General features: G+C 38.0%; 1 protein-coding gene across 1 annotated transcript in view; it reads right to left on the reverse strand.

The window, feature by feature from the left end:
- LOC132557149 (gamma-butyrobetaine dioxygenase-like) overlaps window positions 1-13,974 on the reverse strand; it is a 75,096-nt gene that overhangs the window by 10,653 nt on the left and 50,469 nt on the right. Inside the window, exons 11-12 of the mRNA XM_060221640.1 lie at window positions 5,974-6,175; window positions 915-968 (exon numbers count right to left, since the gene is read on the reverse strand). Of these exons, the coding sequence (XP_060077623.1) occupies window positions 915-968; window positions 5,974-6,175 (256 nt within the window). The remainder of the gene's footprint in view (window positions 1-914; window positions 969-5,973; window positions 6,176-13,974) is intronic.

The following is a 13,974-nucleotide window of genomic DNA, read 5'->3' on the forward strand; positions in this document are numbered from 1 at the left end:
GAAATTATTTAAATATATTTGATTCCTGTGACCTTCAAAGTATGTCAAGGCCATTCACTTTCACAAACTTGGTGTTGCCCTTGATGATAGGTTGTCACAGGCCCAGTTTCACCATTCTTCCATGGTTATTGAGAAGAGGTCATTTAAATATTATGACTTATTTTGTACCAGTGACCATGAAAGTGGGTCAAGGTCAATAATATGAACAAACTTAATAGCTCTTTATGTCAGCATAATACTGGCCCAACATCAGCACCTTGGGCCTTTTGATTCTTGAGAAGAAGTTGTTTTCAAGATTTCGCCACATTTAACCCGTGATCTTGGAAGTGGGTCTAGGTAATTCATTTCAACAAATTTGGTAGTCCTTCATCCCAGCACGCTACCAGCCCAATATCAGCACCATGGGCCTCTTGGTTATTGAGAAAGAGTTGTTTAAAGACTTCAACACATTTGGCACCTCTGAATTTGAAAGTTGGTCAGGGTCAATAATATAAGCAAACCTAGAAGCACTTTATCCCAATAAATGCACTCTAGGCCTAGGCCTTTTGTTTATTGAGAAGAATTAATCTGTACAGAAGCTGTCGCACAGCATATGGCGATGGACACGATGGTTATAGGTCATCCTTTCAGGTCAGTTGACCTAATAACTATGAACAGAGCCCCGAGACTCACCGTTTACATGAAGTTGATTCCCCTTCACCCTAAATTGTGACAAAATCCTGCCATTCCTACAGAAGGATTTTATAAGAACTTGTGGTATGGCATTTCCCCTATAATGGATTCTGCCCTCCCATTAGAGGCATTCAAAGCCAACTGTATACAATGCATAAAGAAGCAGTTTTTAGTAACCTTTAATTTGGTCACGATAAACAATGTTCATAGCATTATGCATCCTTTTTAGTAGAAATTCTTACATATTCAGCAAAGAGAGGTCCCTCAAACTGTGGTGACCAGATTACATTCACAATCTGAAAGAACAAAAAATGAGAAAGTGAAATGCAAAACAAATGAGACTCAAACAAACAACATTATTTGGTAAATTACAATGTATGACTAGGCGTGTAGAAAATAGAGCAAGGACAATTTTTTTTTCAAAGTTGTTTGTAGGTCAAAAGTCAAAATTTTGTTCAGAGTTACCCACTTTTGACACATGACACACTGCCTCAAAGGTGAAGTTATACCAGAAACAAAATGTAAGTATAAAATTCCCATTGCTAGTAAAGATAGGGCCAGAACAAACTTTACCTTTAATGTAGGACAAAGGTCCAAATGTACGTCAGAGTGACCTACTTTTGAAACATGACACAATTTCTTACCAAGATTCTATGATTTGCTGTTTAGAAGCTTAAAATAATAGGATAGCAAGAGGATGTCCCCCGAACAGTTTCCAGTGAGTGACTAACAAGAGGCCAGTGAGCATTTAGATTCTCTTGCTTTATAAAATATCTTAACAATGGTTGTCAGAGATGAGTTATGATCTCTGGATGGGACAAAATTTCAGTATGAAAAGTAATAAAGGGCAATAAGTGAGCTATGGTTCTTTTGCACTGCCCTTCTTGACACTGATATTTACCTATAATGTTTCATGTTCATACCCCCTTTTAGTTTTAGTGTAATGCTTCGGACAAAATCTAAGTATGAAAAATAACAAAGGGCAATAACTTATTATGTCAAAGAGAGTGATGGTTCTGGCGCACTTCTCCTTGTTTTATGTTGATAATTCTTATTGTTTTTGTGTTATACTTTGGACAAAATTATGATGCACGAACACAGAGGTAACTACCATGGTTTATGCTCTCCCTTAAATATGACCAATTATTGCTTTGCCCTTCAGCTTCTGTAGGTCAGGGTCAATATGTACATACCATCAAGTGACATCCCCATTGATAATTCCGACCAATTTGTCGTGTAATGGCAATTAGACAAATCATACTCAATAATGATTTCCCTTAACATGTATAAACTACAGTTAATTCATACCTCCCCAGGGGAAATGTAGGACCCCATTATCATAAAATTCACAACTTTTGTAAAGAACCTTAGACGACTCCATAAGAGAACTTGTTTCCATAGTTTCTGGGTATTGAGAAGATTTATGAAATTTTCATTAAATTTGACCCATTTTTGTCTCATCCATTTACCCCCTAGGATCAATCTCAACCAATATAATAGTAAACTGAGAGTCATTTATTTGAACAAACTTGATAGCCCTTAATCTTAGCATACTACAGGCCCAATATCAGTACCCTTGGTCTTTTGGTTATTGAGAAGTTGTTTGGAGATTTTCATCTATTTCCTTTATTTGGCTCTTCTCCTATGCCTTCAAGGGTGTCAGACCAATCATATATCCAAGGATACTTCATACTAAAATCTAAAATTCTCATTCATCATCAGAAGAATTTTCAAAAATTTACTAAAGTCATTCCAACAGATGGAAGAAGGATTATAGATACTCTTCCAAAGTTAATTGACCAATGGTTATTGGAAGTTGTGTTTTCCAAGAATACATATCTTTTATTTTCTATGCAACCTCAGTGTTTGCTATCATTGAACAGTGTTTTTCATCTGATGGTGATCTCTCCATTATCATGAAATCTAACTGATAAACTTTCTCTAATCGAGTCGAAATGTGGATCCACATATCAACATGTATTATGCTTGTAGTTCCTGTTCCAAAAGGATACATTTTTGACTTCTGTCTTGTTCTGACTAACAACCAAAAACAATAAATATTTTGTGTGACAAAAAGTATATATATTGTTGTTGCTGCCAAATTGACATCCTCATTCAAACACTGATATAAACATCAGCTTTAAACCAACATCAGAAAATAAAGATTTACACAGACAACTGTAGTTGTTTAATTTTGTAAAGCTAATATTTCCTGGTTTACCTGGTTTGGGGTTGTTCACAGGTGCTACATATAGATTTCATGCATATCTATGAACTAGTGCCTTGCATGTTTGCTCTCCCATTGTATAAATGTTCGATGAGATTTTAATTTCATGCCATCTTTATTTACCTGGTATATAATACAAGAGGGCCATGGCCCTTGATGTTTACCTAACAATTGATGATGGGATGCACAAACCACAGAATTTTCAGATGATGGTCTGACAAATCTGATAAATTCCCACAATGATATTTCAGACCACATTTGGTTGAAATCTGTTCAAGCATTAAGGAAGAGAAGCGTTTTGAGGCAAAAAATCTGACTGACTTCCCTAGGTCAAATCAATTTTCTGAATTAAGAAATGATAACCCACCTGCAACAATGTTATAGTTCAGATCTGGTTGAAATCTACCTAGGCATTAACAAGGGTTAGCGTTTTGAAGCAAAATATTGTCTTAAATCCCCTTTTGGTACCTCGTTCCAAAGTCACTTAGAGTCAAATTAACTGTCTGAATATAATTCTCCACCCTAATTGATGTTTCAGACTACATTGATTGAAATCCATTCAAGCATTAAGGAATCATAGAGTTCTGATGCAACATACCAACCAACTTCTCCATTTGGGCCCCATCCCTAAGTCCCTCCATTTGGGCCCAATCCCTAAGTCCCACAATTTGGGCCCCATCCCTAAGTCCCTCCATATGGGCCCCATCCCTAAGTCCCCAGGGGTCAAATCAATTTTCTAAATTTAAAAATCAATTGCCCAAGTCTACAGATGTTTCAGACCAAATTTGAACAAAGTGCTTTCAAGTCTTAAGGAAGAGTAGCATTTTGAAGCAAAGTATTGTCTAATATCCCTTTTGGAGCCCAATCCTCAGGTCCAAAAGATCAAATTAACTTTCTAAGTATAAGAAATGATTGCTCAATCCAAATGATGTTTCAGACCAAATTTTGTTGAAATCTGCAAAGGTGTTCATCAGCAGGAGTAGTGTTTTTAAGTAAAGGTTTATGAAAGGTCAACAGCAGTGTATGATAGCAGTAGGTCACTTTGACCCTTCATGTCAAAATCTTATTTTTATCAAGCTCATATATAAAGGTTTTTATGATATTGATCTTAATACACTGCCAGGAAATCTATCCTATATGCAGAAAGACTTTGAACGCAATTTTCACAAATCCTATTTCTGTTCTGTTATATCTCAGTTGTTGAACACATGGTGAACTATCTAATTACAGTCAATCACTAATAATTTATATAAAGTTCCTTACTCTGTCCTCATCATTTCAGCAGATATGCCCTTGTTCCCGCCACGATAGATGAAAGGAAGTAACATTCATCACCTACTTCATCAAGTCAGAACTGGTAAATAGGGACAGTGTCACCCCTGAAGGACAGTGTCTCTGAGACCCTGAAGGACAGTGTCACCTTGACCCCTGATGATTATTACATGTCTTCATGTTTCAAGTAATCAAGAATTGTAGAAACATGGTTTTCATGGTCTGACAGAGATTAACCATTGTTATCAGTCACACAAACTGATTCTCTATCATATGAAGATACATAGTGTATGTCTCAGAAACAATATGTTGTATTCGCCAGCAATAAGACATACAAGAGGCCTATGGACCTTAACGGTCACATGATGTCTTCAGGTTTTTGGACAGTTTTAGAATCTGTCCATCAGTTCAAGCATTGAAACAGACAGAACAGAACTGATATATGCATACTTACAATATTTCTATTGTTGAAAAGTTTGAAGGCTTAATTTTCAAATGGAACTGATAACACTCTCTGTTGTTCTTGTTTAGCATATTTGACTCCTGTATCCTTGAATGAAGGTCAAGATCATTTGAACATACATGAGAGCCATTCATCCCAGCAAGCTATTGGCTGAATATCAGCACCCTTGGCCTTTTTTTGGTTATTGAGAAGAAGTATTTCAAAGATTTTAACATATTTGATACATGTGACTTTTAAAGTGGTTCAATGTCAACAATATGAACAAACTTGTTAGCCCTTCATTCCAGCATAGAGGAGGCTCAATATCAGCACTCTGGGCCTATTTGTTATCAAGAGGAAGTAAAAAATATGAAATGTTTATGATGGAGAATGGACGACACACGAAGTATGACGCCGGACAAAAGGCCATTACAACAGGTCACTGGAGACTTTGTTTCAAGTGACCTAAATATTGGTAGTTAAGATAAGGATGTATATTAGGTGCTGTGTTTTACTATCCTACAGAAAAACGTCTGAGACTCAAAAATATATCCCCTCACATCTTGCTCACAAAGCAAGCAAAGCATAGAGCGAAGACCAGTTTAAATCTCAGAGATTTGTCTTAGCACTCATAGCTTTTAATCTGAATGATCATTCTTAATCTCATGAAATCTTGTAAAATGGACAGCATTGCAAAAGTTTGTAGAGTTCTATAAAATACCATTTTTGAGGAATGCCATAGAGATCATCTTGATGATAAGTAAATTAACAAGAACTACATTGTACTTTTACTGCAATAATGTTATCATTCTGAAAGAACTTGAGTGGACAAACAATACATGAGATTGGACAACTGGTGGCAACCATAGTAGCATGGTATCGCCTAATTTCAATTCACTTGACACAAGTTTACAAGATTCACTTGAGAGTTCATCTCAGGGATAGAGACCAAACCTGTTGATAAAGGAAGGAACTGATGTGGATGGATGCTGGCTGTTGCATCATGCGATAAGCTCCATTGGTCCTTGTCCAGGTTAGCTTACAATTAAACCAGACAGGTTAAGTTAGTGAGTGATAACAAATTGTTTTTAAGACAGCTGCCACCTTGAATATGACAGGGGTATGAATTTTTATCAATTTTATGGTGGTAAGGCTTCCAAGTTTGAAAGATATTGGTTAAAACGTATAGGAGGATGATGGTCAAATAACTAACAGAAAGACAAATGGATGGACAGACAGTACCATACTATAACGGTTGAAGTTTGTAACAGAAGCTGAAGTTATAATAAGCATCACTTCAATAGACTGGCAACAAACAGTGCCTAATAGTGCAAAATCAAGTTGAACAATTTGACACTACCTCGCCCCTATGATTGAGGTTGATGTGAGGTCGCTGATATTTCATCAAGACTGGTTCACTGCGTGCAAAGTGGACTTTCTGGAATGTGGCAGGGACTTTAGTGAGTATTTCAAAGTCAGCAGGATGTTGTTGTCTGAAGAGCTCAGCCACTGCCATTACATTCAGCATGAAATTCTCACCTCCAACAACGCAGTCATCAAACCTGAATCATCCCAAAAACAATGAATTAGGTAACAGGAAACTTTTTATTTTTACATTCATTTACAATGAACAAATGATTAAACTGAAATACAAACAAGCTAGAACCGTCATTGTTACGCCTCTACAACAATTTATAACTTCAACTCCGAATAACCTTGCTATTCTTTATTGCCATGGATAGCTGTAAACAACTACAAAACAGAAATAACAAATAATCACACATTAGAATTTACATATCTGACATTTCGACACACAGACAGAACCACGTGTTATGTTACGCTACAATTTTCAGCAAGCAAATTATCAAACACACAAACCTACACTGTCGTGGTATTCTGGATTGTGTATAGAGCATCCCAGGTGCCGTAAGGTAGAAGTGACTATCGTACCAGACGTTTCATTGTCACTTGGCATGCATACATTGTAGCTGGCAGACGACAACACATGTCTGCAAAACGTTATCAAAACGAAACCACTTCCGGCGGGTAAAACTAATGTCCGGACCAAAATACTGAACAAGAATCCCGGATTTAAGCGACTCTGGCGGCATAACACTCCCCGCCTGACATCCTAGATGTCACAAATTTCTATGGTGAAAATAAATGCACAAGTTGTGTCACTGGTCTCATAAACTACTTTCTGTCCATTCCTAATGACATGGAGTTCCACTTTGCGAACTCTTCCATCCCCACTTGGGAAACATCGCAAAACTACGCCAATGGGCCAGTCGTATCTGACTGTACTGTCCTCTTTCATCAGAACCACATCTCCAGCCTTGATGTTGTTTTTCGAATCCTTCCACTTCCGTGTTGTCTGAAGTGTCTGAAGATTTTGCCATTTTGCCACCTCCTCTAAAACTGGTTTGCAAGAACCTGGGTATGTTTCCAACACGAACGGTAGGCATCTTTTATGTCAATCTCTTTGAATGATCCTATGTCCGTAGCCATCTTCTGAGTTAGCAGTACAGAAGGCGAGAGCACCGATGGCTGTGTAGGGTCCACAGACACAGGAACTATAGGGCGACTGTTGATAATTGCACACACTTCACACATGAAAGTATTTAGAACGTCGTGAGTCAACTTCTTCTTGGACTCTGTCACAATAATCCCTTCGAGGATACGCCTTGCAGTTCCAATGACTCTCTCCCACATGCCTCCCATATGAGATGCATGAGGTGGGTTAAACACCCAAGTGCATCCATTGTCCCTCAAAAACTTCTTCATTGTGGGAAACTCAACGTTCACAGAGTTTATACCAAGTGCATCGGTGCTGCCAACAAAATTGGTTCCGCGATCAGAGTGAAATTCTGTGACCTTACCTCGTATTGATACGAAGCGTCTTAGAGCATTAATAAATGAAGCGAATGTCATCTCCTCTACCAACTCAATGTGAACTGCTCTACTGGTCATACATGTAAAGAGTATTGCTCATCTCTTGGAGTGAGCTGCACCTCCTCGTGTCCTCCTTGTTGAAACCTCCCACGGGCCAAAGGTGTCAACACCGACGTACGTAAAAGGTGGTGTTTACTGTATACGAAACTTTGGTAAGTCAGCCATTTTTTGGCACTCCAACTTACTACGAAGTTTTCTGCATATAACGCATGAATGGATGATGGATGTCACATATCTCTTGACTCCAATTATCCAAAATCCTGCTGTTCTAATCGCTTCCTCGGTGATGTTTCTCCGTTGATGTCTCACCTTTTTATGGTGGTGAAGAACAATCAGTCGCGACAGATGTGTTTTCCCTGGAACAATCATTGGTCCATGATTTCCAGATAAGCCATCTCCAGTGTTAAGTCTGCCACTAACACGAATAACTGCGTTCTCATCTAGGTAAGGGTTCAAGAACCGCAACAGACTGTCTTTTGGGACCGACCTTTCACTGCTGAGGTTAGCAATTTCCTGTCCAAATTTTTCCTGCTGAAGAATGTTTACAAGGCGTACCTCACTAGACCGGTACGACCCCGAACTGTCTTCTGGCGAGCGCCCTTGTTTCCTTATAATGTAACATTGCAGCATGGAAAGGGCTCGAACGGCTGATGCCCATGATGAAAAGCTGTCAAATCTCGATAGACCTAATGAGCAAGTGAGTGAAGTTTTGACCGTGTCTGACCTAATTTCTTTGTCGTCATCTGGATTTTGCAGCGGATAACAGGAGTCTTCTCTTGGACTAGCATTTTCACACAGGAAGGTGGGTCTAGTGAGCCATATTCCTTCATATAGTTCATTGGCCATACATGACCGTGTTCCAATATCTGCCGGATTCTGATTCGATGACACATGATGCCACTGTTCTGCACAAGATACCAAATGAATCCGATGGACACGATTTGATACGTAGGTGTGGAAGCGCTTAGTTCTGTTGTAGAGATAACCAAGTACCACCCGGCTATCTGTGTAGAATTTCACTTCATCCATATTCAGATCCAATTCTTTGGTAATAATTGTGGCAACTTCCGTAGCTAGCACTGCTGCACAAAGTTCTAAGCGTGGCATCGTATGGCCATGATGAGGAGCTAGTTTCGACTTTCCTAACGCGAATCCAACGAAGGTGTCGCCACAGCAGATGACCCTCAGATAAGCAACTGCTGAGATAGCCTTCTCTGAGGCATCTGAAAACACGCGCAGCTCAACTCTGTCATTCTCCTTAAGTGAGGCTTGTACAAATGGTCTTGGTATTTTCACATCTGACAGGTGATAGAGAGAACAACACCAATTTCTCCATCTGGTTTCTATTTCTTGAGGAACGACTTCATCCCATCCAGTGGTTGTATTGACAATGTCACGAAAGATGAATCTTCCCTGAAGAATCACCGGAGACATGAATCCCAGAGGATCATAAAGTCTGTTCAAACACAAGAGTATCACACGTTTTGTTACGGGAACATCCTTAGGCGAGAATTGGAATGTGAAACAGTCTAATTGAAGATTCCAATTGAGACCAAGGCTACGCTGAGTTGGAGCAGAACTAAGATCAAGGTCTACTTCACTGAGATCCTTAGTTCTGTCAGTGGGCAGGATAGCATCTATAACATCCTGATCATTGGAGGCAAATTTGTGGAACCTTAGCTTTCCTTGTTCCATGAGCGTTGCCTCAGTATGTGCAAGAACATCTAGAGCCTCTTCTGCCGTAGAGAATGAAGCCCAACCATCGTCCACGTAAAAGTTGCGGGTAACAAAGTCAAAAATATCTGTATCACATGATACCTCATTGACACACTTTCTTAGGCAGTATGTTGCCGCTGCTGGAGATGGGGAATTTCCAAATAAATGGACACACATTCGGTAGTCCGTCAAGGGTTTCTGGGGATCATTTTCCTCAAACCAGACAAAGCGTACAAAGTTCCTATGGTCCTTTCCGATCCTGAAGGCATGAAACATCTGCTCAATGTCACCTATGACGGCAACACGCTCCTTACGAAATCTTAATAGAATTCCCATTAAACTGTTCATCATGTTCGGTCCAGGTAACAGAGTGGAAATGAGCGACATTCCTTCGAAAGAGGCTGAGGTGTCAAATACCATACGGATCTGGGCTGGTTTGCGGAAATGGTAGACACCAAATATTGGTAAAAACCAGCATTCCTCTCTGTCCTCTAGAAGTGGGGCCTTTTCAGCATGTCCATTTTTCAGCATACGTTGCAAAAAGGCTATCGCGTGGTCTTGCTTGATAGGATTTTTCTGGAAGGAAGAAATAAGTGATTGCATCCTCTTTACAGCTTGGTCACGATTATTAGGTAAGCGATACCTGTCTTTCCTGAATGGTAATGGCGCTGTCCAATGACCGTCTTTATCTCTGTAACACTCATCATCCATGATCTGGAGGAACTCGCGATCTTCAACGGATAAACCTGGCTGATTGTCTTCACACTTGCGCTCAAAGATGGTATCTTTGCCAAAGCCTCTGTCCATTTCGTGACAAGTTTCAGTAATGCTTATGAATAGTCTACTCTTTCCATATATCTCTCTAATGCTTATCAATAGTCTACTCTCTCCATATTTCAATCTAATGCTTATCCAGTCAACTCTCTCCATATCACTATCTAATGCTGATCAATAGCCTCCTCTCTCCATATATCTCTCTCTCTCCTAATGTTTATCAATAGTCTAATCTACATATATATCTCTCTCTAATGCTTATCAATAGTCTACTCTCTCCATATTTATATCTCTCTCTAATGCTGATCAATAGTCTACTCTCTCCATATATATATCTCTCTCTCAATGCTGATCAATAGTCTACTCTCTCTCTCTATATATATATATATCTCTAATGCTGATCAATAGTCTACTCTCTCCATATATCTCTCTCTAATGCTTATCAATAGTTTACTCTCTTCATATATCACTCTCTCAAATGCTTATCAATAGTCTACTCTCTCCATATTTCAATCTAATGCTTATCCAGTCAACTCTCTCCATATCACTATCTAATGCTGATCAATAGTCTCCTCTCTCCATATATCTCTCTCTCTCCTAATGTTTATCAATAGTCTAATCTACATATATATCTCTCTCTAATGCTTATCAATAGTCTACTCTCTCCATATTTATATCTCTCTCTAATGCTGATCAATAGTCTACTCTCTCCATATATATATCTCTCTCTCAATGCTGATCAATAGTTTACTCTCTTCATATATCTCTCTCTAATGCTTATCAATAGTTTACTCTCTTCGTATATCTCTCTTCCTCTCTAATGATTATCAATAGTCTACTCTCTCCATATCTCTCTCTGATGCTTATCAATAGTCTACTCTCTCCATATCTCTCTCTGATGCTATCAATAGTCTACTCTCTCCATATCTCTCTCTCTATTGCTCATCAATAGTCTAATCTCTCCATATATCTCTCTCTCTAATGCTTATCAATAGTCTAATCTCTCTATATATATATCTCTCTCTCTAATGCTTATCAATAGTCTACTCTCTCCATATATCTCTCTCGAATGCTTATCAATAGTCTACTCTCTCCATATATCTCTCTCTCTCAAATGCTGATGAATAGTCTACTCTCTCAATATATTCTCGCTAATGCTTATCAATAGTCTACTCTCTCCATATATCACTCTCTCAAATGCTTATCAATAGTCTACTCTCATCATATATCACTCTCTATTGCTCATCAGTAGTCTAATCTCTCCATATATCTCTCTCTCTCTAATGCTTATCAATAGTCTAATCTCTCTATATATATCTCTCTCTCAATGCTGATCAATAGTTTACTCTCTTCATATATCTCTCTCTAATGCTTATCAATAGTCTACTCTCTCCGTAGATCTCTCTAATGCTTATCAATAGTCTACTCTCTCCATATATATCTCTCTCTCTAATGCATATCAATAGTACAGTCTCCATATATCTTTCTCTCTCTACTGCTTATCAATAGTCTACTCTCTCCATGTCACTCTAATGCTTATTAATAGTCTACTCTCTCCATATATCTCTCTCTCTAATGCTTATCAATAGTCTACTGTCATCACATATCTCTCTCCCTCTCTAATGCTTATCAATAGTCTACTCTCTCCGTAGATCTCTCTAATGCTTATCAATAGTCTACTCTCTCCATATATCTCTCTCTCTCTCTAATGCTTATCAATAGTCTACTCTCTCCATATATATCTTTTTCTCTAATGCTTATCAATAGTCTACTCTCTCGATATCTCTCTCTAATGCTCATCAATAGTCTACTCTCTCCATATATCTCTCTCTAATGCTTATGAATAGTCTACTCTCTCGATACAACTCTCTCTAATGCTTATCAGTAGTCTACTCTCTCGATATCTCTCTCTAATGCTTATCAATAGTCTACTCTCTCCATATATATATCTCTCTCTGATGCTTATCAATAGTCTACTCTCTCCATATCTCTCTCTAATGCTTATCAATAGTCTACTCTCTCTATATATATATATCTCTAATGCTTATCAATAGTCTACTCTCTCCATACATCTCTCTCTCCTAATGTTGATCAATAGTCTACTCTCTCGATATATCTCTTTAATGCTGATCAATAGTCTACTCTCTCTATATATCTCTCTCTCTAATGCTCATCAATAGTGTTTGTAATGTAACTGATGCACAAGTTGGGCACATGTTTTCAAATGTAACAATTCAAAATGGTTGCTTGGGGCCATTACTAAGTGTTTGAAGAAGCTTAATAAGATATACACATCATGAACATAATGAAACTAAATATGCTAACATTTCAAGGACATATAACATAAAATTATGAATTATATAACAATTTTTGAGATACATACAATGAACCTCTGGCTCTATAAATTACCATTGTAAGCAACTGACAGCATCAGATTATACACATACATGTCACTTAATCAGCATTGATGTGTAGTGCAGTTTCTTGCACATCTTGCTGCAAAATTGTGTCCCAACTTACAAGCTAAGTGATCGGTTAATATATACAGACCATGGAATGTTGGCAAGTGTTTTGTCAAAGAACAACATTGCTTCACTTCACATTTTGATAAGATCATCCTGTAAAGACATGATTGTAATTTAAAGAATTATATAGATTTTAACAAACATTAATCCATATCCATGTTAAGTCTCAATCCACCCTTCACATACTGATATGGCAATGCTAACTTCTGCCAAAACAGAAATGTGCTTTTTACAGGTTTGTAAAAAATGCTTAAAGTTTATGACACACCAACCCAGGCAAAAGGAAATATTGTGCTTTCAAACAATTCTGAAACAAACAAGTCAGTCTGTTGCATCACACAGTCCACATTCAAGGTAAGATGCCTGAAAATACTTTGGTAGTTAATGAACATTCCAGTTCATAGCACATTATCTTTTAACAAATGGTACATGACATCAAGCAGTTTTCACTGCATGAAGACATCTATGTTACAAGTGAGCGAGAGTACTTAAACTTGAGAATCTTTGCTGTTCTGGACCTTGATTGTCAGCAGAGAAAATCTTTGCAGTCACACAGTGTAATCAGGCCCTCTTTGACGATGAAAAGAGGGGTTGAAATGGTCTGTGATGCTAAGTAGAAAAACTTCGGATATGCTGTTTCATGGGATGATACTCTGGATGGCAATAAAAGAGTTTTTTCTCCCCTGCAAAATAAAACATATTTGGTAATGTAATTGAAATTGAGATTATCTTAGACAAGTCAACGTGAAGCAACAATGTGCCAATTATCTAAAGATAGACACTTTCACTAATTAATCTACTTACTTTCCTCTACTTCTGGATGAATGCAGCTGTACTTTGAGGTAGTAGCTATATGTGGACAGTACAGTAGGGGAAGCTGACATCTGAGTAATAGGCTTTCATGTACTCCCCAATATCATTTATGAAGACAGCCTGATATATGACCTGATGCTGTTTATGTATCATGACAGCATGGCTTCATCCTGAAAGAAATAACCAATTTAAAACAACATCAGAAAGAGGGACTTTCAAACTATGCCATGAATGATGTTGTGAATAACTTTGAATGTTTGGTGAAGGATTTCTATGTTGGGTGAAGTGTAAGCGAAGTAAATCAGTGTGGAAATGACGAATAGTGAGAATGGAAGAGCATGTAAAATGGTGGGAAAGATCAAGTTATGACATATTGACACCACTTTTACAGTAACTATCACTAGAATAACATTCTGAATTAAATATTGTTTCATATTACAAGCAAAGGAGAAATTACAAACAGTTATATGAAGCATTAATACATAATACACAACTACTAACATGTAAATATAAGTACCTTGTATGTGCTGCTGCCAGTGCCATCTCTGCCTCAGTTGTCAGCAGGAAAATTGTAAACAACC

The sequence above is a fragment of the Ylistrum balloti genome, unplaced genomic scaffold (assembly GCF_031769215.1).
Source record: "Ylistrum balloti isolate Yb309-2 unplaced genomic scaffold, AGI_CSIRO_Ybal_v1 Utg370632, whole genome shotgun sequence".
Lineage (NCBI taxonomy): Eukaryota > Metazoa > Mollusca > Bivalvia > Pectinida > Pectinidae > Ylistrum > Ylistrum balloti.